The sequence below is a fragment of the Apus apus genome, chromosome 6 (genome assembly GCF_020740795.1).
Source record: "Apus apus isolate bApuApu2 chromosome 6, bApuApu2.pri.cur, whole genome shotgun sequence".
Lineage (NCBI taxonomy): Eukaryota > Metazoa > Chordata > Aves > Apodiformes > Apodidae > Apus > Apus apus.
The window spans coordinates 21,843,590-21,870,763 of NC_067287.1; the positions used below are offsets into that span (position 1 = coordinate 21,843,590).

Sequence of the window (27,174 nt, forward strand, 5' to 3'; positions counted from 1 at the left end):
CCAGTGAGGGACAGGAGCTGTCTTTTGTATCAGAAGCACTAGGAAGAAGGGTGCTACCCTAACAATACTACAATCCAGTTTAGAAAGAAAACCACCCAGCAGAACAACTGCACAGTGTGAAAGACTTGGGTGAAGCAAGATGGGTAGCAGGTTCAGTCCATCAGTACCCTCCACTTTGACAAGCTTTTTGTAGACATCATGGGAAATAGGACTTTTAAGGAAGATAAGAAGCTTGTTTTGTGAGTATTTGCCAAGAGCAGAATGCTTCTCTTTTCCACTGACGCACAAATAATGTAAATTAAACAGAGGTGTTTGGATGATTTTTATGTTTATGACAGAATGCTTGGCTGAAAGAAGAATGTGTGTGCTTTTTTAAAAATGTGTTCCAGTCTAGCCATCAGTGTGGGATTTCTTTGCTTTGTTTACTTTCATGCACTACAGAAAAAAAAAAAAATTAGGAAATATATTCTGTGTAGATGGAAAACATGTAGATCATTCAAAATCCTCTGTGAAGTAGGATAACAGAAAGTGTCACACTGAATATTGTTAGATTATTTCTTTTCTGTTTCATTTTTAGCAAAAAATCTATTTCCATAAAGGATGACAGGAAGAAGAATGAGGGGTAGATAGGGCAGCTGGAATCTGAGGTAGATGTGCTGCAGTCCTTCTGTGTTTCTTCACTTCATGTACATTCACACAATGCACTGTCCTGATCATGGAGAAGGAACCTATAATCAACAGAAGAGACACAAAACTGGTTTAAATTGTCTTCTCTTCCCCACTTGCCAGAGACTTTGTCTTGTTGCTGACCTGCCCAGGGAATTCAGGAAATAACCCTCAATGCCCTGTCTCACTTTATTTTTTCTTGCTGTGTTAAAAACAATTACAAAGTGCTCAGGATACATTTATAGATGCTGGACTTCCAGGACGTCAGTTGCAATGTACAGCAATGTTTTCATTTGCTCATTATTTTAACTTGTCAGAGATGCGAGTAGATACTGTCATCCCCATTTTACAGATAGAGAAGTTGAAACACTCAGAGGTGGAGTGAGTAGCTGGGGGCACACAACATCGAAACCGCTATCACCCGGCAGTGGTGCTCTTGCCTCACTTGGGTGGCGTTTTGACTACACTGAAGTCAAGAGTTTTACCCTTTATTTTAATAGGTTCACAATTTCACCCCCTAGTTCACACTTCATCCAATTTTTGGCACCTTTATGTTTGTCATTAAGCCACTTCATCTAAAATTTCACCACCTAGTTCTTAAAGGGCAGTCCTGGCATCTGGGTGTGATCAAAGCCAGGAGAGGCCATCCAGTCCTGTTTGTCAGGCTTGCCTCCTGAGAGACTTGGAGGTGGGAATGCAGGAGTTATAAAGGTACCTGGAAACAAGTGAACTAAATCCTCCAGAAGCTCATTAATCTTTAACTTCCCTTCAGTTTGCCTTTTGAGTAGTTGCTCTGTACCTATAGCATGGGTGAGAGTCAGGTCTTAAAAATGAGTAACCTTGCTGTGTAATATTTATCGCACTTTTTCATCTTCATCATAATAATTTGTTTCTCAAGAAGTAAATTATTTCTGGTAAATGTAGTATTAAAGCCACAGATACTAAGAAACCAGTAATTCTCGCAAGAGACAGTAAAAAGAATACTTTATTCTTTTGTAGGTTAAAAAAATGCAGCAGCAGAGAAACCTATGACAATGCTGGATTGAGATTCCTTAGGACAACTGTAGTCACACCTCTGTCTGAATTTTGGGAGTGCTCACAGCAGAATTAGCATTTCCTGACATTTTATTCAGTACATACAGTGTAGTTACAGCTGCTGTTTTATTGTAGCAGGGAAGTAAAAAAATGACAGGAAAATAAGACATCATTAACTGTGTTCTGGGGGTTTTTGTGCACTGGTCATAGTCTGTTTCAATATTATTTTTCCCTTTGACATTCACAGTGAAGTATAATTTTTGGTAATGGCTGAATCATTTTGTATTAAAGGGACGGACATTTACAATTTGTCAAAGAAACATTGTAGAAGTGTTAATAATGCAATTTCAATTTAACTTTCTAAAAGAAATTTGCTACAATGATTGTATTTGAGAATGTAAAGGGACATGTTTTCCTGTTTATGCTATTAATACATGTAGATTACTAAAGGAAAGCGATTTTTAGAATGTATTTAAAATACAGCTTAGTCTTCACGTTGTATTACATTTAAAGAATGTAGATTTTAAAACAGTCATCTCTACTCTGAATATTTTGATAGTAGCCGATTCACCAACAGTATTCAAAGCATTTTACAAAGGTAGAAATTATTAGTATTCCTCTCTCCAATGGGGAAAATGAAACACAGTGTGATTACGTGATTTGTGTAAGGTCATGCAGGCAGAAAGAAGAAAACTGAGCTGTCTTAACTACTGGTCCTGACAATTTCTACTAGTCTATTTTGCTTGATTTAGTTTGTTTGTAGCTTGTTAAATATAGGAGTATTAGAGGTGCTCTAGTTTTATGAAACTCAGAAGATTTTGAAGATGTGATTCATTCCTTTTACTGTGACAGTTCCTTAATTTTGCAGACATCCTTGTGACTCTGTGTTCCTCTGTCCATACCTTGCCCAGTTTCCTACTTCTGCTGTTTGTGAACGTTTCTTAAGAAACTGCATGGTTGCCTTTTGAGATCATGGGTGGTTTGAAGTTGTTTTAGTAATATGATTTTAGACTATCTAGGTGAGCTACAAGTCCTTTTAATACTTGCATTGTTTGGTAAACATAGATGAAGTGCTCTTTCTTGGTAATTTGTCCTTTGTTAATTGCAAGGTGTTGCTAAGTCACCTACAGACCTGGCACGAGGTCAGTCATTATAAATTTTTTACTTTTCCAATTAGGAGACATGAGCAGGCACTTTGCTCTTTGGCTGTTAGTACTGCCTTGTGGCAAGTGCTAGGCAGCATGGTTTGGTTCTCTCGCTACATACACTCGTGGGGAGATTGTGAAGAGGTGTCTGAAATGCTTCCAGCATGGTAGTGATTGTGTTTCTATTTCCGCTTCTCTTGTCTTCTGGAGGAGTGTGGTGAGGTCTCTCTGTAGATGTGACTGTGTTCTGTGTTGGATGGAGCTCAGTCAGGTAACGTGTCCTGACCATCGGAAGTCCATGTGGCAGGGAGTGTGTGCCATGGTTTCTTATGGACTGTGCACCCTGGGGGATTGGTTAGAGGTCATGACATACATTGTTTGCTGATGACAAGCGTTGGTCAGTGTATCAGTATGTTCTACATAGGGCTACTCCAGAGATCCAGCATAGGCTAACAGAGCACAGAAATTCTTCCAATACTGGCTCATTTTCCTTAAAATTTTGAAAAAAAGCTTTTCAAAGGGCCATTTTATGACAGGATCATTGGTCACCTGCCTCTCTGATGTTTTTCATTAAGCTGCATTCACTAAGTATATTGCTTTACCTGCAGCATCCTAGCACAGGTTGCTGCAGTCTGCATAGACACACTCTTTCTCTGCAGATGGAAGTAGGACCAATGGAGTTAACTTTAGGATACTGGCTATACTTTCACCAGTATTGTGGGGGTTTTTGTATGTTATATTTCCTCCCACGTGAACCAGGTAGGACAGTTACAGCCTTTCAGGAGATGTCTACGAGGTTATTCAAACATGTCAGTAATAAATGGCAGTCATCAGGAATAGTTTGGAACCAGTAACAGTAAGAGCTAAAGATGCTATGCTTCCTGAAATACACTTAGGAGAATAAATGCTATGGGCCTGACTCAAAACCCATTGAGTCAAATAGGGACTTCCCTGTGACTTTGGGATTTGGATTAGGCTCTAAATCACCAATAGCAGTAAATACTGAGAGTGTAAAACAAACAGACCTCTTAGTGATATGGCTGTTGCTGCTGCCACCTTTTGACTTGTGTGGCTTTTGTCCTTTGTTTCTTCTGGATCCTTTGCCAGCCAGCGGGAAAACAGATGTCACTTGCAGTTCTTTTCAGTGCCTCAGTTGGAAATAAAGGGATCAACAGTAGTGCACAGGTTTATCTGATCACTGTGGCAACCTCACATACCATGCTTAACTCCAGTAAATACAGAAACTTGTTCTCTGTTCAGAAACAAGCTACACTGAGGTCATGGGAAAAACTTGATTCATTGGCTTTTGTGTTATTTCATCTTAGTTCTTTTCAATATACATCTCCTACATTAACATTTGAGAGTAGTAAATTAGGTCTGTAGATTTGATTCTGTAGATCCAATCTGCTGTGCATCTAAAGCATTCATTTATGTGTAAAGGCACATCCCTTTACAGCTACTTAACAAGGGAAATAGAAAAATGTATTTTTAAGAGATGTTCTTAGGTTTTATTTAGCAGATTCAAGTAACTTGACAAATACAGACCTCGTATTAGGTCTCTGTTATTGTTGTTCATTATAGTCTTTATTTGTTTGCATGTGGCTTGCTCAGTGATGTAAGAAGCACAGAAATAAAGGCAGCTCTTGCCCTATACTTTCTAATCTAAGGCTTATTTCTCCAGAGATTAAATGTGTGCATGAAGTTTTACACATGAATAGCCCTATAGCCCTATTTAAATTTATGGTATTGTTCTCATTCATAAATATTGGCATCATCAAAGGAATGGAGGCTGAAATTGTTGCTTGCTGGGCTTCACCACAATTTAAATAGGGAGTTTTGTGATAGGCTTCATGAAGAGTTTGTTTGATTGGCCCAAACGTGAATCCATAAATGTACAGATACAGAATTTTTCAGTGTCCCATTTTGTCACGGTTTCTCATGATCATTTTCTGCTTCCCTCTGCCACCACCTGCAGCTTTCCCTTCTCTGCCCTCCAGACCCATATGCAGTTTCCCTCCCAGAGGGGATCAGCAGATCGTGTTAAACTGTCTGTGTGCACGATAGGGCGGAACCAGCTGGCAAGCAAGATGCTGCTGCTGTGTTGCTTTAAACTTATGCTGAAGGAAAGCTAAGTGTCACTCCTGATGTACCTTATGTATCCTCCCAAGCCTTCCACACTTCCCTGCCAATCTGTGCCAATATTCACCACCTACACTCTTAGAAAAGCTTCACTGATATCTAAGCTGAATCTTTCTTACCGCAATTTAAACTCTTTATTTCCTAATCTCTGCATTATGGACTAGGTAGATTTCTTGTTTTCAAAGGCCTTTTTAATCTGATGGCTTTTTTATCACACTTCTGCTAAGACTTGTCTTTTCCTTTGCTGAGCAACTTCTATTATTTATGTTGTGCTTTCTGATTATTCTTGGTTCTCTCCTCTAAATTCTGTTCAGTTGGCACAGATGCTTTTGAAATACACCGGGCAAATGAGACACAGTGCTTTAGCTTAGGTCTTATCTAGGCTTACTAAAGCAGCAGTGTGTTATGTATCTAATCTGTTGCAAAATCCCAGTATTTGTTGCTTTCACACAAGTATGGCATTGCTTACTCAGTTCTGTTTAAAATCTGTTATAAAACTTACTTCTTTTTCTGTGGAATTTAGGACAGTTTTTCCTTGCCATGTCTTTCTATAGCTGATTCTTTCTGCTTCAGAAAAGTAGTCAGCACTATGTGTTGTGTAACAGTATCATATTTTTTTGACCAGTGTCAAAACTGTATCAAATTGTAGACTTAATCTCCTATGTGTGTGCAGTCCTTCCCATCCTGAAATCTGCAGAATCAGTGTACATTCTACTTCAGCCAGTGGTAATACTTAGTGTTTTCACATGTGATATATTCTTAGGAATGCTGCTCAGGACGGACCTCTGGTATGACTGCCAGTTTGACTTTGCTTCAGTTGTAATTACTTTCAAAAGATACTTTTCCAACTGGTTTGCACCTATTTTGTTAGAATGTAATCTGCCCTTTGCAGAAGAGAATATCTTACGAGACAGAGCCAAAGTCTTACTAAAGCAAGGGGTAGAAATTCTACTGTTTCTTCCCTAATCTATTAGTGCTGCTGCACAGTCATGGAAATAAATTACATTAGTGTGGCATGATTTGTTCTTGTTTAATATATGTCACATGTGACTCATCTCCCTGTTCTTTTCCAGGTACTTACAAATGGACTTTTTCTAGGAAAACAAGTTAAGATGACATGTCTATAATTTTTCAGCACTTCCTTTCCCTGTTTTTTGTCTTCTGCTGCCTTCCTTAATCCCCAGCAGTGGCTGCTGCCCTCTCAAAGTTTCATCAAGGTCTTCAAGTTTTCTGCATGAAATTCTACAAACTCAGCCAATCTGAAAATAGCTCACTTACAAAATATTTTCTCGACCATTCTTTTGTGGTTTTTTTTTTCAGTAGGAGATTTTAGTTTTCACTCTACTACTTAAGATATTATCCATCTCTCTGCCACAGATTTTTTCTAATGAACAATGATTAAAAAAAAAAAATCACCTGCTTCTGTCCTTGAATTATCTGTCGATAGATTTTCCTCTGTTGAACAGTAGATGAAATTTTTTTCTTTTCTTTGTTTTATTACTCATGTACTTGTGGAATATTTTTCATAGGTCTTAACATTTCTTGGTAGATCTGTCTCATTTTATACCTTTGCTTTTTTAATGCTGTCCTTCGTTATTCTATTTATTTTTTATACTTGCCTTTTGTAAATGCCCTGCTTTCTCCTTTCTGTGCATTGCCTTTCTGTATTTCATTGAAAAGTTCTTTCTTTAGCTGAGTCTTTACTACATGTTTAACTCTGTGCTACGATATGTTGGACATGTCGTTAGTGTTGTTTTTTTAAGTAACTGTCGGCTCTCTTTAGCTCATTTTACCTTATACTTGCCTTATGGCCTGCTCCAGAAATTTAGCTATCAGTATTCTGTTTTTCTGGACATTTTTCTTCCTAATCCATTGTTTCTACTCTGATGTTCCTCTTACTTCCTTCCGTAAAGTTCTGACACTGGATCATTTCCTTATCACCTTCAGCCAAGTTAAAGTCTCTCTTTGCAATTGATCCTTCTGCACTGGTCAGATTCAAATGTAGCTGAGCAAGCCTTCCTGCTGCTTTTTGCAGATTCTTGGGCTGTGCCTTAGCTTTCATCTTGGGTTTTTTCTGAGCTTTTCGGTTGAAATCTTCTACCTGCTCTTCTGTTCTGCTTTTATTAGGATGGGGGATTTATTGAGAAATCTTCATCCATATTCAGTTTTTTCACCTAATAGTTTAATGCATTTTTGTTTAGCCTAATGGAAACTAAAGAACAAAAATGTGCCTTCATTTTCACTAGTCTGTTGCTGTAAAAGTCTTTACCATTTTTTGTCTTATGCATTTTATCTCTGCTAGAAGTATATTTCTAACTAGAATTAAAATCTGGAAGCTAGGTTCTTTTAAGAATGTAGAATTTAAAAATAATTGTCATAATGACTTCAATGCCAATTTAGCCAGCAATTTAAGTGTACATTTACTTTCAGTCTCATTAAACTTGATGAGGACTTGGAATTCTTTTAAAAGAAAATGAAAGCAAAAGTTATTAATACTCAGAGTTATATCTCTGACTTCATTATTTATTTATACACTTGTTTGTTATTTCATAGTTTTGTTTGCATTAGAGGCATCTTTCAAAAGATTATTGCTATTCTTAGAACCCTTGAACTGCAAATGTAGATTGTCTGAAGCATGCTCCACACTCTTCTGGAAACCAAGAAATACTGACAGATGTTCTATAGGCCTTCTGATGGGACAAAGATGTTTGTAACTTAAATGAGTCTTTGAAAAATTGTTGACTTATTAATGAGAAAAATCAGGAATTCCAATTTGATTGTATTAATTTGCCTTTTCAGAAACTTCTTGTAGGGTATGGTTAGAAATGAAAAAACATTTGCATTGTTTTCCATATACAGGCCTCTCCATTAAGATCTTTTAATCTTTTTTTATTTCTGTCATGTGCTTCGCTCATTTTCCCCTTCCTGGCTGACCTACCATCTCCTGGTGCATTCATAGCTCCTAGCACTATTTGCTTACTACCAGGACTTTGTCACATCATTAAAATCCTGTGGCAGTTAATGAACAGATACCCAGCTTAAGACTGATGCCCAGCAACCAAGCAGTACATGGCATGTGTTTCACTGTACCTCCAACTTGACTGTGCTGGTGTAAGGGAGCTATGGCTGCCATGGACAGAGGTGCAAGGTCTTGTGCTTGTGGGAGGCCTCCATGTTTGGTATGATCTGTCCTGTTGGCAAGCCCAAAACACCAGCCAAAGTCAGCCCTCATGTCGTGTCTTCTGACATTTCACGCTGGAAATAAGTTTGGTCCATGCTGTTAACTACCAGTCTCAACAAAGCAAAAAGTCTTCCCATCTTTCTGAGGTGGCTGCTGAAATTTGATTTTGTTTGCCTTTGTCTCCATTTCTGCTGTGCTTTAACCATCTGCCTTTCTCCTTCCTCTGTGTTGTGCCATGTGCTTCCTGTCTCCCCCCTCCTCTCACCTGTTCATTACAAGCCTGTTTTCCCATATTTCTCATCCCCATCTCTGCTTCTTTGGAGGTGCAGCTATGCCAAGACCCAGGTGGCTCTGGGAGAGGATGAGCTGATGTAAAACCTCCCAGAGGTGGCACAAGGTGGGATGGATGAAGGGTTCAGGGGCAGCCCCTCTTGCCAGAGCCCTGAAGAATGCAGCATGTGGCATCTGCCACGAGCCCTTGGTGGCAGCCTGGGTTATTTGCTGATGTCCTGCAGCAAATGTGGGCTGCCCCATCCCTGGAAGTGTTCAAGGCCAGATTGGCTGAGGCTTGGAGCAACCTGGTCTGGTGGGAGGTGTCCCTGCCCTTGCAGGGGGTTTGAATCTAGATGACCTATAAGGTCCCTTACAACCCAAACCAGTCTGTGATTCTGTGATTCTCTCTTGTAGGACCCTCATATCCTTCCCTTTCACTCTTCCCTGTTAGAACCAAGTCACCTGCTTTACTCTCTTCTTCTTCTTTCCCCAACCCCTTTGTGAAAGTCCTTACCCAGGTCCCTGCGAGTGACCTGCACAGAGAGTTGCTGCAAAAGGGTTGCCAGCAAGGCCTGATGATAAGTTAGAAAAGACAGATAGTGGGCACACAGCTTTTTCTTCATTCCCATTTCATGTGCAATGCTGTGAGAAGAGAGCTGAACAGAAAAAGGAGCTGAAGAAGGAGAGAGTTTCTGTGAAGGGGGACTGAATGGCAGAGCTGCTGCGGGTGGAGGGTTGCTGTTGAGTCCACTGTGGGCCCAGAGCAGCAGGCAGAAGAGCTAGCTAGGCCCAGGTAGCCTCAGATCTGGTGTGATGTTTGGCTATTCCATACTACATTAGGACTTCAGAAAATTTGACATGCATTTGTTTATTCGTCTTCACATGTCATGTCACTGTTTTAATTTGCTGAGCATTGAGACAAGCTTGTCTTTCGGGTGTCTTCAGGGAGCTTCTTCTACTCGTGACCCCTGGGCAGAGCTTGAACTTACATGTCATCCTTTATTTTTACAGCTTCTTTGCTCAGTTTTTTTTTTTTTACTTTAGCCTTTATTTTAATTTACTGTTAAAGCTTTACAAATGTATTTAATTTCATTTTATTTTTCAGACACCTCTTATTGAACCTCACAACCCCCATCGTCCTACTAAAACCATTACACAGGTAATAGGACATAGGTGTGCTGTAGAGCCAGGCTGCTAGACAAATGGAAGTAACTGCTGTTTCCAACAGTGTGATGTGTATTAGCTGAAGTCATGCTTTCTGTTAGATGTGATAAGTATGTGAGACTTAAAATCCCTAATATATACTATATTGCTCTGCAAAAGTAAGTGTCTGTGCAAGGACTTGAAATGTAGGGAAAAGAGAACTTGTGTTTTGTTTTGCAGTAAGCAGTACAGAGATTATGGAAAGTTTAAAATCTGTGTCTCTTGGCCCTTTTTTTTTTCCTCCATGATCACCAAGGTTCCTTCAGAAAAGATCCTCAGAGCTGGAAAGATTTTGCGGAATACAATTCTGTCCCGAGCCCCTCACATGATAAGAGATCGTAAATACCATCTGAAGACTTACAGGTGTGTGAGCTGATTGTGTAGAGGTCTCTGAATTTTTATGCCTGCCATCCTCTGATTTGTGATTTATGCCTTACTATTCTTGCAGGTCTCAAAAGGTCTGAAATTATTCTGTGATGCTATTTGAGTTTGAATGTTATGCGGTCTCTAATGGGCCTGGTAAATCTTTTCTGAAGTAATTTGACTGGAAATTGAATCCATGATTGTGAACAGAGCATTCACATACAAAAACTCTTCCAAAGTTAATAGCATAGTTAGCTGGAGTATTCTGTGCAGTATCAAGTTAAAATGTAGATTCTGTTCTTTTTGTATATCAGTAAGAGTTAATAGGAAAGCTCATTAATATATTACGTTACTGTACTGATTGCTATAGAGGTATTGCTCGGTGTGGAGTTCTGAAAATTCACCTGGTGAGAAACGTCCCCTTTGTAGATTTTCTGTTCTATTTAATTTTTTTTCAGTGTATTGCCAGGCTTTCTTATCTTCCTGCTGGTGGCAGCACTCTCTTGCTGAAGTGGGATAACAATGGCACTTGTAGAATAGGAATCTGACATCAAGGAGCCAGGATCTATCTACTGTTGGCTTAAGAAATAATCAATTTGTTTTAGTGTCTAATGTTTAAATAAAATACTGAATGCATTATTCAGAGCATAGGTAAATAAAAATTGGTTTAAAATCTCTGAGTATGTAATTTTCTTAATAATAAGTCAGTATTTTGCTGATCTGCATTTAAGTGCATTGATTTTCCATATTTCTTTCCAAAATGTGTTAAATATGACACAAGGTATTTGGAGCTTGTGAGTTGATCTGAGAATATATCATGATACAGCGTTGCTCATTGTTCTAAAAGAGCAAAAGAGCATGTATGATAAATATAGACTAATGCTGGTCAAAACAACTGTACCATTTTATTTTCTAAATAACTGGGAAAAACTCTTATTATTCTCTCCTTGGGTTTTTAAAATATGGAATGCCAGAATTTAGATTGGATCCAGGGTGAATGAAAGGTTTGTTATCAAAATGGGATTTTAATTAGAAGAGCATTATTGAAGCTAAATTTCAGCAATTTCAGTATTATCTGAAAGTGATGCAAGAAGTGTGGAGCCATGAGAGGCTGTCTAGAAGGACTAGCCAGCTTTCTTTTTGTGATCAGTTACAGATTTGTAAGTTTTTTATCATGTTGCTTATTTGCTTCTATTCTGCTGAGCTAGGGAGTGTTACAGCAGAGAATTTTACTTAGTGACCACGTGGCTTTTTGGTTTTTCCTTTGAAATCTGGGTTGGAAGTTGTTGTGCTGGTGCAGCAGGTAGCACAGGGTACCTCTGGACTTTACATTTCCCAAAACACTTGACCTGTCTTCTGTGGAGAGATTTGATTAAGGTTATAAAGAGTTTAAGGTATCACTGTTCTTGGCAGGCAGTCTGCGTGATGTCTCTCCTGGCTAGCTCCCTTTTCATTTCTCTCGGTGTATTTGTCCTTCAGGCAATGCTGTGTGGGGACAGAATTAGTTGACTGGATGATGCAGCAAAGTCCTTGTGTCCATTCACGAACCCAGGCTGTTGGCATGTGGCAAGTATTGCTTGAAGAAGGTGTTCTTAACCATGGTAAGATAAAGAAAATCAACATCTTGACTAAAACATGGGCAATGTGTCACATCAGTGCCTCTGCAGATCACTTTAATGAAAAGTAAATTAATTAAGAGCCCAGAAGAAATGCTGCAGAGCACCCTGTGTCCATTCATATGTGCAAGTGCAACACAGAGACATGAATCTTGCTACCAAATCACCTTTTTTACTTATGAGAATATTTAGGAGTAAATTAACAACAACTGATGAAAACTCTAATTATACTTAGGAGTAAACTGGTTTGGTGTATTGCAAGAGCTCTATAGTGCTCAGGCCAAAACCAAGAGATGTGTTACCATGCACAAAACTGATCTTCATCAAAGATTTTAAGCATTTGGAAGTGAATTTGAGCATTTCTGTTTGCTCAGACCCATCATTTTGGAATGATTATCAGTGGTTTTGGAATGGTTCCCAAATTCAGAACTTCACATATTCTGGTGCAGAGATTTTATGTTAGTTAGTTTTCTGACTGTATTTTACATTGACTCTCAGTTTCCATTTGGCAGGATTCACTTGGCGACTGGATATTCTAGCCCTCAAAAGGATAGCTTTCTAAAGCAAAATTCCTATTTGAAGCTCTGCATGTACAGGTTTACTAAGTTCAGATTACTAAATTCAGTTGTGCTTCCCATACCAGGGAGAAATTTGCACATGGAGAAGACAGATAATTCCCACTGCTTCCTTACCCTAAGGGCTCTAGCTTTAATTCCTGACAAATACTCCCTTGAACTCCCAGGGGCAGGCTGTTGCAGGCTGCATCACAGTAGCCAACTCAACAGATCACTCTGACTTGCTTGGAAGACCAAGGGTTAGTCCTTTGTGGTATCATAGCCTCTATTTAGAAGTCTTCTCTTGGTAGTCTTTCCATGAAGTTCTTCCACCAGGACACAGGTCAATGAACTTCCCCTGGGATTATGTCTCCATGATGTATCTTTCTAGCACATCAGAAAGAGTTTAGATACTTTTGTTACCTCTTAGCCCTGCCTGAAACATGTTGAGCAAGGTGTTTGTGCTGGAGAACACCTCCTAGAAACACATGATGTAGCTGTTGCCCCAGCAAATTGTAGTAGACAATTTAAGAGTGCACCCTCAGAGCTTCATAATCTGAACATTTGTGAGAAATAAAGGTGTTTCATACTCTTGCAGTTTCTCTGTAGCTTTCTTTCCCTTCTTGACTAATATATCTGTGACATATACAATGCTACCCATATTTCTACAAGGTTAACTTTAATGAGGAGAGCTTGGGTTTTGACGTGTTGTGTTGTTTTCAGTGGATCAGGAACATCACTTTCAAGACAAATACTTATTTTATCGATTTTTGGACGATGAGCGTGAAGATGCTCCTTTGCCAACTGAGGAAGAGAAAAAGGAGTGTGATGAGGAGCTACAGGACACTATGCTTCTTCTGTCTCAGATAGGGCCAGATGCTCATATGAGGATGCTTCTCAGAAAACCGTAAGTAGATTAATGAGTTAGTGTTATACATGGACCTTCCTTGTGACAAGAGAAATCTACATTTGTTATCAGGTATCCTTCGGCCAGTTTTTTCACATCAGTACCAGTTTGTTCAATCTGTAAAGTGTGTATTAAGTCCTTTCCTGTCCTTATTAATGCTTGTAAGTGCAACTGTGTGTTGAGAATAACCATCGAAGGCCGTGAATGCCATCATACCTTAAGGAAAATGCTGCATTATGAGTTTCTATTCCATTTCTGCATCTCCCCAAAAGTAGGTTGCAGGTAATAGAGGAGTTCTGCTCCATGAACACTTTCTGTGTAGACATACCATTTAGTTAACTATCCTGTTTTCAGTTATTGTAAGTGAGTAGAGTGGTAGGATGGCAGCACAGCAAGTACTTTTCAATTACAGTTGTCAGTGGCAGCCATTAATTAGATAAATTGTAGTAGGACTTTATTGGATTAGGGCAGGCAGACTTGTCTGTTGAAGTTTGGTAGCAAGGTGTGAAATGTGGGTCTGTGAGTTTATTTATCCATTCTTATTGTTAGAAAATCAATACATTAATAGAATGTGCTCTCTGTACCTAGGCCACAGAGGATGTCAGCCTAACCTTTTCATAGCTATCAGATCATGTCCTCTCACTCATCAGCTGCCTAACCATCTGTTCAGTACTATGTTCTGGTCACACTGAAGACTGTGCTAAAGGCACAGTTTTATAGTGACTTCAAAGCAACCAGTATAAACTCTGTTTGACCCTCCACTGAAGGCAACATCTTCATTATGCAGGTAGTGTTTAGGGACCACTGAAGATACACTTTACTGCTAATTATGCACACTGAGAATAACGATTACTTATGATCATCTTCACTGAAGATTTACTTGTAAGGGTCAGTTCAAGAAAAACAAGTACGCAAAGCTGGATCCTTTGAGGCCATAGGAAAAGTTTGTCTTTGCTATAAGGTAGGATTGGGCCTTGCCTATAGTATGAGAACATTTTTAATACTAAAAGTGTTTCATATCCACTTAACACAGGTGTTTTCTCCTGTTCTGCTTCTGTCCTTTCCCTGCTCCATTCTTGTCCCTGTGTTATCTGTTTAGATTGTAAGTTCATTTAGATGGCACTTTTCCAAAAATGTGGTGAAAGCATTGAATTTCAAGAAGTGCTTATAAAAATAGGTAACACTGCCATGCAGCAATAGTTTTAAAAGTATAAATTCTCTTTCCTCTGTTTATTACAAGTCTGGTCAAACACAACCAAGGGAACACTCACTCTGTATCACACAAAATACATAGTCAAACCAGACTGGGAGCATGGTGCTTCCATAAACACGTATGGTGTCAGGGAAGTGATGTGTTTTCTCCTCATAGTGATGTCATGTGCATTCACCATTGAGGAACAGAAGAGGGCTTCTTCTGCCCAGGAGCAGAAACCAGTCATTAAGAGAATGGGAGCAGTGCTATGTGTGCTGTGACCGTGCACTTCTGCACCATCCCCTTTGCCTCAGGCTGACTGAGCAGGTTGGCTCTTGGCGAACTGCCCCCTTATGTTATCACAGTTTTTGACTGCCTCCTACATCTGCTTTCCATCATGACTTTCAGAGCAGCTGGTGTAAGTTTACCCTGGCAGGATAAATTTTGATCATCATCCACACTCCTTGTAGAGAGCTGAAAGGCTGGAAGGATGTTGTGGAAAGTACTGCTCTCCCCTCTGTGTCGTCACTTGCACAGCATCAACTGAAAGAATATTCATAGAAGGTTATTCATGCAATATAGTGAGGGAAAAGAGGTTTTCTCAAGACTGACAGCCATCTGACATCTTTCCCTAGCTCTATCCCTGAAAGTGCTTATTTTAGCTGCCCTTTGCTCATGGAAACAAGCTTGTGCTGTCAGACACCATATTAACTACTGTTCTAGTATTCAGTTTACATGCATTATGATTTTGCTGAAAATCCACCCTGAGCTGTGCTATATCAAAGCTATTTAAAATCTCCATGAATCCTCAGAGTCCTGGTAGTTTTGACTAGACACTGTTACAGCTGCCAAAAGTTCAAGGAATTTTCAGAGCTTCAGAGACACTGGCTCTAGCTGACCTGATCAGGACCTTTAATTTTCAAACCAACACAGCTGCATTCTAAAATAGTCACCATTTCTGGAGAGGTTGCAGAACTCAGATAATTACCCTGAAAGAAATAAGACAATATTCTTTGATGAGAAGATTACTTTGAGACTTTGATTGTATAATGAAGCTGTCGCTTTGAAAGGTACTTTCTATTGTTAAAAATCTGAAAATCTCTAGCAAAAACTGTCACTTGTTTTGACAGCCGACTTAAAAAATTCTCTGTTTATTACATTAACTGCAGCATTTTAACTGTCAAACTGTAAAAGAATGTTCTATAGTTTAAAAAACAGAATAGAGCTCAGGGAAATTTTTGGCAGGCTCGTGTTGCTATTGGGTGTTTTTTCTTATTTCGAAACACATCCACTGTGAATGTGAAAATAGCTTTTTGTTAAGTGGCAAACATAGCTCTCTGTTCCTTGTAATGCCTGGAGCACAGGTGCAGACCTTGAGCAAGTCCCTGGAAAAAACATTATGGCATTAACACAGCTCTTCCTTACCAGTGTTTCAATCCTTCAGTATGAAAATACATCCTGAAAACATTTTTCAGGTTTGTTTTGTTTTGTTTTTTTTATGGTGTTCAGGTCCGAACTTGTTGGTAAACCCTAATTAAGTAAGATGCTGTAATACAAAGCTAAACACAATAATAACAGGAGTCTTAAAGGGAGAATGATAGTCATCAGAGAATGCTATTTAACTCAGATGATGTTATGGATTATATCCTTTTCTAATGCTCTAGGCTACAGTAGGTTAGCAATATGACTGAAACAATAAATCTGTGTTAATATATTCTTGGTGACTTCACTCAGATTTTTTTCTGAGTACAAAGTGTTTGATTCTACATGTGATCAGTAATCACATCTTAGTATCCCTTGCAAAAGTAAGCTCAACAGGATGCTAGGGGAGAGGAAGTGAAGATAAATCTAAACACAGTAAACAGCAAAAAACCCCACAATGAACAAAAACCAATTTAATTATTGCTAAGAATCTATAGCTTCTTGAAGGTCTTATAAAAAATTAAGCAAGGTATATTGATTCTCTTGTTTTTAATTACTTGTATTTAGATATTCCACCCAGCTGTTAGTAGTAATAACCATATTGGATTTCTCCATAAAGGCTGTTATCAAGTTCCATAGTCCTTGCTGGAGTTTCCTGCCAATGACATTTAATAAGCCAAGTGTTATTCCTAGGACAGGAGATACAGATTATCTTTCCACATATCAGTTCACAGACATTTACAGGTATTATATATGATAAATAGTATTTATGGAGTTAATCAAGGAGCACTGACTCAAGTACAAAAATTAGGTATTTAGCTTCCATGCTAGAGTAAGTGTTCATGCATTCACTTTCACACTCAGACACAAGTAATGGGTAAAATTATTCATGCCTCCTATATATTCTTTACAGGACTTGAAGACAAAATTTTTACTTTGAAAATATATGCTTATCTGACATATAATCTCAGTGTTATGAGGTCTCTGATCTTTTCCCTTGTTCTTATTATCTGAGAATTTTCTGGTTAGCTGTGTAATAAAAATAATCAATGATATAACTTCCATGTACATGGTTTATCATTGATAAAGTACTATGTTATTGTCAACACCCTAGTCACAGAGAAGCTCTATGTCTCTGACCTTGATAAATTCTCCAAAAGCAGAACAGTTTTTATTGATCACTTAATATCACCTGAGTTCTCCTGTCCATTAGTGTGTAGCCTCTTTCTCTACCTATTCCGTTTATTATCCTGTCTATAACCAGCTATTGCTGTTAGAATGTGTCCCCTGCAGAAACTAGGTCTTTACACAGCAGGATCCTACAAATCAACATCAGTGGGTCACCACACTGGTTTTACAGAAGCAGTGATGCCTAATATCTCTCCACATGACATCTGCAGAAACAGAAGTGAAGACTGGGTATGGATTGTCTGTCCTCCCAGTGTGCTAACACAGGAGGCAAATGGACATACTGAAAGAAGAGTGTACACTTTTGTCTAGACAGCAAACTGATGTAGTAACACACATCCTTTTATATTTTAGTTTCATGTAGCACTTTATTAATTTGTTATATTTTGTTTTCTCTTTTCCAAGACATGTTGGTTTCGCAAGCATGTGGTAAAATTAGTTGTTACTTCCAAAAGGAAGCAGCATTTGTTAAGATCCTTACCTTGTGTTTCCTAAGTCTCCACTAAAAGGTAGCTAGTACTGGCTTAGCTTTATTTTGTACTGCTGCTGCCCTACATCCATCAGTAGGAATGGCAGCCTTAAAATTTCAAGTCAGATTTACAAATAGTAAAGTGTGATTTGAGTCACTAGAGGGCACAGTAACATCAAACAAGTTTCTGTTTCTTCCTTAACAGTTCATTCCATTCCATGAGAACAGAGTAATTTAATCCAGAACGTTTTCTGTCTAAATTGGTCTTCAATCTGGATAATAATTGATTTAATTCTTATACTCTGCTTTTCCCAAATCTAAAACATATTGTTTGAAAGGACTTGGTCCTATAAAAGAAACTTGGGGTGCTGCTTTAAAGATTATTTTCTCTGCCTGTGTGTGTATGTAACTCCAGTGCGTTTTCTGAAATTGTAGTACAGCTGAATTTGTCCTTTTCAAAAATAAATTTGTATCAGACACTTTAACTGAAGAGAATCTTGTGAGTGGGAGAATGATTAGGAGTTAATTCACAAGCTCCTACAGCTCCTTCGCATGGGTACTGTTCATTAGATCCTCCAAAGCATCTCTGACACACTGCAGTCCTTGGAGTATTTTGGTCCTTTTTCAGCAATCAGAAGCCTTTCCAGTGTACAGACTACAGAAATACAGTTATTTCAGTCACAGTGACAGCCTCATTCCTCACTGTGCTATAGGAGGACAATTCCTTCATCAATGCATGCTTTTTATTAATAGCAGCTTCTTGTATTTTTTAATGAGAGAGGTTGAAACTACTGAGTGGTTCGTTCTTACCTCTGGCTAAACAACAGCACTCAGCATTAGCTCTGTGGCCATCATTTACTGTCCTCCAGGATTCTGCTGCTTCTAATCTGTTCAGCAGAAATTCATGCACTCCTTTACAAACCACTACTACTGTCTCTTTGCTACAACAAGTTAGTTCCACATGAGAAAAACAGTGCGGGTCCCTCACTCAGGAGTCCTTTTGAAAGGAACAGATCTTCATCTGCCATTGCTGATTTATCTGACCATATTACATATAGGACACTTGATTTCATCAGGAAAGCTGGCTAATCAGGACCTCTCTAAGGTGGTTGCCATGGCTGCTGCTCAGTGTTATTCAGGTGGTTTCATAGAGCTCCCATCCTTTATGTGTTTCAGTCCTCCAGCCAGAACCATCGTTCAGTCCCTCTTAAGTGAGATGTACCCTTCAGTAGACAGTACAACAGCATTTTGTGTTGTTTTGTACTGCTCTGAAGCATTTCTTTTGGGAATTTATTGCATGTTGTTGTCCTTTTCTCTTCTCTCTATAGGCCTGGGCAGAGAACTGTAGATGACTTAGAAATTATATATGAAGAACTTCTTCACATTAAGGCCTTATCTCATCTTTCTACCACAGTAAGTATTTAAAACAGTGTAAGTCATCACCAAAAAGGAGGTTGAATTTTTACTTATGCTGCGTTATTAGAATTTGAGTGCCTACAAACCTTTCCATTTTATACTTCCCATGCAAAGAAGTTATTCCCACCTCTGAGGACTACCCAAGAACTATGCAGATGTAGGTTGTCTTTTGGGTATCAGATATGTTTCTCTTTGTGTGTTTCTGCACAGACCCTAATTCACTTGGCAGAGTGTCTGGGCCTATATCTGAGTTTAAATTAAGATACATGCAGTCTCACCTGACACCTAGGATTGTGGCACTACCTGAATTTTACAGAATAGATGTCTGATTTCTAGGCTGTAAGAAGTCTTGGCTTAAACCAGTTAGGAGGAGGAACTGCACAGTGCAGAAGGGTGTACTGTGCAATACTGCCTGCTTGGAATTCCATCAGTGAGTGAAGGAAACCTCATCAGACACCTTCTCTCTGAGTGGGCAAGAACAGTGCAAAATCCCAAGAATAAATGGAGAAGATTCTTGGAGGAGAGAATGCAACTATTTGAAGTCTTACCAACGTTAACACGCTGTGTAGGCACCTGAAATAAGCTAATTAGCACTGTATTTTGGTTGCAGCAAGATGTGGGTACTTTCAGGAAAAGGAAAGGAGTCAGAAAGTAGATTTGTTTGATTTATAGCTTCTTTGGAAGCTCTTGGTATTTTCCATAATTCTCAGCTAAGCTGGATTGATGCATCTAATTATGAAGCTGCATTACAGAAAGATAGTACTCTGTGGAAACACACCGTCTGAGGAATGCTTTTAAAAAAGAATATACATCAAAGGTTTGTAACTGAATTAAGAGGGAGCAGCCAGCCAAATTCCTAAGCATCTCTGAGATGTAGGAAAAAGTATTTTAAAAAGACTTCAGTAAGATCCAGAAATGACAGAAATTAACAGGAATGTTAATTGTTAATGATGCTTTCACGTGTGTGCATATGAAGAAAGATATAGAGGCCTGTGTCTTAAAAATGCTCTGTCTGAGACATTTGGAGCCAGGAAATGTAGAGGCTCATGTTCTATAAAGCCAATCAGTAGAAAATAGGACATCAAGTGAAGCAGACCATTGTCTGGCTGTGTGACTCTGAATAAGTGCTCAATGATTTAGAGGGAAGGAAAGCAGCAACTGGGGCAGAATGTGACTTCCTTTCACCAGGAAGAATAAGATACATATATAAATAAAAACTGTAATTTCTCTCTCTTTATTTTAAGGTAAAGCGAGAATTAGCAGGTGTCCTTATTTTTGAGTCACATCCTAAAGCAGGAACGGTCTGTAAGTAAATGGAGTCCTGTCAGATCTTTCTCATCTGTGGCATGCACATTTAAACTCTTAATGTTTAAGTGACAAGAACAAAACTTGGATGTACTCTTCGAACTTGACTGGCAGTCAGTGTTTAAATCCTGGGGTAACAGGTGTTGGCTTAGTCTGTTGCCAGTTGCAGGGACAGTGCCAACATTAATTATTGGATGCATGTATCACTTAGAACTTAGGGATGTTTTCATGCAGAATTTTACGTTGGACCAATCTCTATTTAAAATGTTATTTAATATTATCCTGGTATTTCTAAAAAATGCTGCACAAAATAAAATATTTAAAATGTTAGATTACTCAGACCTGTTAATACTGAGAAGTTTTAGTAAATTAATGTGAAATTCACAGCCAAGAGTCTTGGGTTAGATGATGCTGCTGGTGGGATTCAAATTTGTGTGCTGATTAGTAACTGATAACCTGACATTTATCTATAAAGTTGTTGTTGAAGTTGTCACAGAAAATAGAACAACTTTCACATCAGTGTAATAAAATAACTACTATATGGGTGTGTGGTTTTTTCCCCTAAAACCTGAAGGCAATTGCTTTTAAAATCATAGTGTACCCTTTTTCAAGTTAGACATTAATATGATTGTGGTAGAGTTACTTGAATTTTATTGAGTACAGAATCTGGCTGATTTGTATTTTGAATAACTACATTCTCACCATAAAATCTTTTCTCTATCTTGCAGTATTTAATCAGGGAGAAGAAGGTACTTCTTGGTACATCATCCTAAAGGGATCAGTAAATGTAGTCATTTATGGCAAGGTATTTTTTTCAGAAGCTTTTTATGCTATTCTTATTATTGAAATTGTAAGAGTAAACTTTGAGAGAGTACAGTTTATTTTAAAGCACAATGGCTTTGTCTGAGGAAACAAATTGAATGTAATTTTATTAAGAAATGATCCAGTGGTTTCACTGATTATATTTTGAGTTGATTGCTGTATAATTTCAGGATATATCACACACTTTCTGAATATAATTCAGCAACATTATTACACCAGTAACAAAGTCACTAGGACAAAATAATTTGCTGGATTGTGGTGAATTGCCGGACATCTGTCTGATGGGGGTGTTTGCCCTGTCCCTTTACCACTATGTTCTCTTGCATTCGTATTACTAACTTTTCTCAGGTGTGTCTGACAGAAGTGCTGCTTTGTAACTAGTGGTTCTCAGATTGGATGAACCTCTACTAAATTTATACCAGCTCTTCATTTTAGTTAAGCTATAGCCTGAAAAGCATCTCTATTAAATATCCTGTTTACAATAAAATTTTTTACAAACAAGACACTGGTAAAAACAGCAATTCCTTGAGTCTTTAAAAATCCCTGCTTGCCGATTGATTTCTCATTCAGTGACTAAGAATCCGCTATTCTGAACACCAGGCATTTTACTAAAATCTAGCATTGAGGCCCTAGTGCCTCAATATTTAGCTACCTATTCTATATGACTGGGTGGGCCAGATCTTCTGTAACTATACATTGGAATAAATAGAGTACTGCTGATTTACACCAGCTGAGGATTTGGTGTTACGTGTTATTTCTGCAAACTCGATCTGATTTTTAGGGCCTCTGTAAATAAAAAACAAGCAAGTCAACAACTTTCTGTCTTCAGTAGTGCTAGAAGAGTCCTTCAAGCTGGATGTAATTTCAGACAACAAGCCAATTCTTTTCTATTCTTGGCTTTCTTCAGTAATAGTAATAACCAGCTATCAAGTATTGTTTCATAGTCATTATTTGGGCTGTTGATTTCCTGCCAAATAGATTTGTTTTGGTATTTGATTGTGAAGTCCAGTGTTTGTACAATGACTTTCAATAGAAGCCAGAGTAATGATGGATTTCTTCATGTAAATGTTTTTGCTCTGTGCAGGGTGTGGTATGTACTCTACATGAAGGAGATGATTTTGGGAAGTTAGCACTTGTGAATGATGCTCCCAGAGCAGCATCCATTGTTCTGCGTGAAGACAACTGCCACTTCTTGAGAGTAGACAAGGAGGACTTCAACAGGATCCTTAGGGTAAGAGTGGGAAGGGCCATCCTGACAGCATGATATCAGAACATGCAGATTTTTCTACAATCTGTTTTATTTCTATGGATGTATTGATATCAGTAACCTTTTTTGAAGCATCCCTAATTGCAGAACAGAGATGTGACAATCTAAAAAATCACATAAAGAATATATCAATCATCCTTCCTTTTTTTCTGTTCCAAATTCAGCCATGAAAATGGGACCAAATGGAATCTTTTGTCTCTGACTTTTCTGTGGTCTAGAATTTGCCAAGTGCTCAATTTTTTCCTTATGCCGTCCAGGATTTCTGGATGATCTTCTGTCCAAATATTGAATAGTACAAGATCACCTGTTCTCCCAGATCAGTCAGGATCAGGTACCTTAAACTCAATAGATTCAAGGCAGAATCCAGTGTCAAATTAAATAAGATGCAGGTAAATACACAAATGTCTTTATCAGAGGGCCCTAGAAAGATATTCCCAGACTGATTTTACAGTTATTCGCATTAGGGCAACTGTGTTCCAAAGTCAAGCTGTAGTTCTGTAAATACAGGCTGTTTTCTGATCATTTGTAGTGTAGGAAGTCAAAACCAGTAGGATCCTGGTTCAGATCTATACATGCCAGTATTGCAGCCATAAAACCTGTCCGGACTCCTGTGCTGGAAAAATGACGTAAGATTATGTTGTTTCCTATACCAAAAGGGAATGTGGATCCCATTGGCAGAAAGGTTGGGTTGCCCATGGAGACTCCCAACTGATTTAGCATTGATCTATACTTGAAAATCAAAGTCCATAGGCTTAATTATTTTCATCTGTGCTATTTGAATGCACATCATATTTAATTATTTCTTTCTTTTTCTACTATGATCTGATAATTAAAAATGAAAAGTTTACTGACAGTTTACTGAGCTAAGACTTACCATTTGTAGGTGCCATTCTCTTTTATTTTTGAAAGAGAAAAGTCTGATTATAAATAATAATGTTCATACATAAGTGGGGATAGAGATTACATATGGAGAGTTTTGGGGAGAACTGTTTTTTGGCAAATGTTTTTTTCTTTGTCAAAGCCAGACTTTTCACATGGTTCTAACTAGGTCCTCCCACAATTCTGTGCCTCTTTGCTCAGTTCCAGTGCTTTCCTCTTGATTCTGCCTATGAGAAAAGCAGAATAAAGATAGATGAATTCAGGGGAAAAGAACTGACCCCAGAGACTTCTGTGCTTGAAAGTCATGAACTTTTTCAGAGTAACTCATCAGCCAAGTTGGGTGCAATTACTGTATTAAAAGTAACTTGTCTTGCAGGATGTGGAAGCAAATACAGTAAGACTCAAAGAGCATGACCAAGATGTCTTGGTGTTGGAGAAGATCCCGGCAGGAAGCAGAGTTTCTAATCAAGGAAATTCACAGCCTCAGCACAAGTATGTTTTCATTCAATAGTGCAAATGTCAGACAATTACTAACCTTTTCATATGGTATTGCTATCCGAACAGTAGCATATTCTCCCTTCCCATGGAAGAGTGCAGTGCATATAAAGTTTTCTGTTTTTTTTAATCATCAGCTGATTACATGCCCCATGCTGGATAATATATCCATTTCCAGCAGCACACCAGTTCTGTGTATTTACACAATAATTTCTCACTGTAAATACTTATCTCCTGTAATAGCTTCTAAATAGACTGCACATGAAGAATGCTAAAACCCTATTGAGCTGAGCTACTGTGTAGAAGATGTGAAGAAAATACATTGTTTTATTGTTGAGTACAGATATTTTCATTTTGGATTTTGAGCTCTGGATCCTAATAAGAGTTTGCTAGGTACGATTTATGTACAAAATGAAGATCTCATGCAATGAAAGTTGCACAGCTTATCTTACACTGTAATAACAATATTCATTATATTGTATTTACTTTCTTACTGAAAAGGAAAAAGTACAGTTCTGTTTGGATACTACTGTGATAAGAGTAGGGTGAGGCTATTATCATTCCAAGTGTTGATAAAGCCCCTAAAGTCTTTGTGAATGTGTTATTTGCAAACGGATGCACAATTTTCTTTAGAAACACTCAAACAACTCCAACAAAATAAGCACAAAGAAGTTTTGCGTCTTTTACCCTGGACCTTAGTTTTCTCAAAGAAGGGCTAATTTATTGTGAGGTATTTTGGGTATATTCTTTATCTGATCTGGCATTTCGTATACCTGTTTTAACTGCATAACCAAATATAAAGATTTGGAAAGATCTGTGGAGGACTAAATAAACTATTTCTTGTCTTTTATATACACTTTTCACATATGCCCTTTGGGCTTTGCTCCCTGAGCAGGTACATAACATTTGCACTTGAGGAGTGTTCTGCATCCCGACGTTGTTTCCTGAGATATCCAGTCAACCTGTAGACTAATGTTCTTCGTCTTCATCTTGGGGAAAACTACACTTTGGGAGCAGGTCTTCTCAGCTGTAGTTTAGATTCTGCTGCCTTGTCTACAGAGGAGGCATAGTTCCTACAGAGCTCCCCGAGCTGTGCTTTCAAACAGTGACAGTTTTGCTTTGGAGGACTAGCTCTGAAGTTTTCACTCTCCAGATCTAACTCTTTATGGGTGATCACACTCATGCAGGATAAATTCAGCAGCCCTGCCAGTCACTTCACTGTTCATTTTCACTTTCATATTCAGAGTACAGCAACCTGTGATTTCTCTGCTTCACTCACTTAGATACTTGGTTAGTATCTCTGTGAGAATGTGCACTGGCTTAACAAGTGTTTGTGTTCTTGGGACATCAATACAGTTCTTCCAAAGGGGTTGGCAGGCAAAAGAACTGTGACGGTCAGTGCTCAAAGTGAGGAGGAGCTCCCAGGAGCTCAGCTCCACCACTTATTTCTCAGCAGGAGCAGAGTATCTTCGCTTCTCGGGGTTTTTTCTTTCTTTCTTTTTTTTTTAGGTTTCATACTTTATCAGTTGGATTCCAAAAAAAAAGAAAAAAAAATGCAAAGATTGAAAGAATGGAGGGAAAGATAAAAAAATTTGATCTGCAAGGAAAGAAAAGACGACAGGACAAGTTTAGCAGTATCCTATGATATTCTGCTGGTGCTTAAAATCTTGCCAGTGGTTTTGCACGAAGGAGAAAAACCTGACTATTGCAGTAGTTCTCTCACCTCCATGCATTTACTCCAGGAAATGGTACAATCCTAAGTTTATCCACTTGAGAAACTTACTTCAGCTATCTAAGGCATAGCACAAACGTGAAGATACAGTGTGCTATTTCATTATCTGCCTCCGTCTTCTCAGACTAAGCCCTGTTAGTGATGCTGAAGGTAGTGTTTCCTTGCTCTGACACCAATACACACCAGTTCTCATGGTAAGGCTGTTAAGACCCTCTAATGACTGCAAATTTGTATCAGCACTGGGATATTCTTGGTGAAGAAACATTTCTGCTTGCACCTCTCCAGGTCTGCAGCAGTGCTGCTCTGCTGAGTGTGGTGTAGCTGTGGTGGTGTTCTACTTGAGTGCTTGTATGGGGAGGGGGCTGCCTGTCATCTCACACTTGCTGGGTCATGTGGAGAGAGTTACTGTCCCATTGTACAGAGGGGCAGCCAATTAAGATTGTGAGTGGTTTTGTCCTAAGCTACACAGAGATTCTGGTCAGAGTAGGTATTTGTACTCTGGCACTTGTCAGTCTTGGTCTTCTCACTGGTACACAACTTTTTCTTGACTAGCTGTTTTGCCTATGAGACACTAACTGCTCTCTTCCCTCCCTCAGGTATATTGTGATGTCAGGAACCCCAGAGAAAATTCTAGAGCACTTTCTAGAAACTATGCGCCCCGAAACAACTTTAAATGAAGCAACAGGTATCATATGACAATGGCTGTGTTATTATTAGTGAGTAAGATGCAATGGGATGCTTTGAAAAGCAGAAAAAGAACTATCCATGGCTCTGAAAAAACCCTGAGAAAACCTAGGAAGTCCAGAATTAAAGATGACAATCCACTCTTCCTAGCCCACTCTGTTGTGTTCATACTTTTGATTAAGTCTAAACCAGCAAAACCTCAAAAGGTGCAAGACCACTAGTCATTACTCTAATTAGACAGAACTGTAAGGCCAGGACAGAGAATGCATTGGCACCCAGTGGTAATGGAAGGCATACTTCTTGTTCTGGATGTCACTTAATACTGTGAACTAGCATGATACCTCCAGCCATTGCGTTATGCTAGTGTAAGTGTTCTCAAATCTTCTTAACTGTGTCACATTTAAAGTATCACAATTTACATTACTTGTTTATGATACTTTACCATGTGCAGGGAAAGAAGAATTGTTACTCAAAAGAGAAGAACTCAGTGCACCATGGGCCAAGTCCCAAGAATGCAGGTTGCTGCAACTGCACTTAATAAGCTGCTTTGCATGAGTGTGTAGAGAACAGAGAATTTACATGTAGGGATATAGATATTTGTTGACTTAGTAAGTATTTTAATTTTTGGAGTCAGGCACAACAAATTCCTCTGAATTATGATAAAGCCATGCAGAGAATTTTATATTAAGCTGTATCATAATTGCTTTAGCAGGCTCTTTTGAAATTGCAGATGTCTAAGAATTATATATTCAGAGATTTCTTAAATCCCATTAGTCTGCTACTGACCTCACAGTATTGGAAAAAATGGTATAGTGGTCCATAAATTGTGGAAGAATTGAAAGATTACAGGAATCCTTTTGCAGTGTGTGTTTTAACCATTTTTAAGAATAGAAATTATCCTTTTCATAGATACCTGTTAATTAAGATTTACAAGCTGAGTATTGCTCTTTAAGCCTGCAAGTATATAATCACAAGTTTACTGTTCTCGGTATGTGTGTATTATACATTTTTCTAGAACAGATTATTTTAAAAATCTTTTAAAACTTTTCTACAAAACATCCAATGACAAGATTATATCATAATGGGATACAAAATGTCACAATTGCCAAAGAAGGTTATTTTTAGTATATAGAAGCTCAGAGTGCTGGAAAATTAAATTTTTGCTGTGCCAAATTTCCCTTTGACACAGGCAAATGCCTGTTAACATAAGTGCAATAAAAT

At 38.4% G+C, this 27,174-nt stretch overlaps 1 protein-coding gene across 13 annotated transcripts in view; it reads left to right on the top strand.

The window, feature by feature from the left end:
- The window catches only part of RAPGEF4 (Rap guanine nucleotide exchange factor 4), a 135,419-nt gene that overhangs the window by 76,138 nt on the left and 32,107 nt on the right, over window positions 1-27,174 (top strand). For 12 of the 13 annotated variants that reach the window (XR_007889850.1, XM_051623155.1, XM_051623161.1 and 9 more), the window contains 10 exons: window positions 9,545-9,598; window positions 9,899-10,005; window positions 11,485-11,606; window positions 12,899-13,082; window positions 18,682-18,766; window positions 20,014-20,074; window positions 20,803-20,879; window positions 21,981-22,127; window positions 23,419-23,534; window positions 25,866-25,954. Coding sequence is in view for 12 of the 13 variants with exons in the window: in XM_051623155.1 (XP_051479115.1) it covers window positions 9,545-9,598; window positions 9,899-10,005; window positions 11,485-11,606; window positions 12,899-13,082; window positions 18,682-18,766; window positions 20,014-20,074; window positions 20,803-20,879; window positions 21,981-22,127; window positions 23,419-23,534; window positions 25,866-25,954 (1,042 nt within the window). In the remaining variant the exon portion in view is untranslated. The remainder of the gene's footprint in view (window positions 1-9,544; window positions 9,599-9,898; window positions 10,006-11,484; window positions 11,607-12,898; window positions 13,083-18,681; window positions 18,767-20,013; window positions 20,075-20,802; window positions 20,880-21,980; window positions 22,128-23,418; window positions 23,535-25,865; window positions 25,955-27,174) is intronic. The other variant, XM_051623156.1, reaches the window with a different exon arrangement.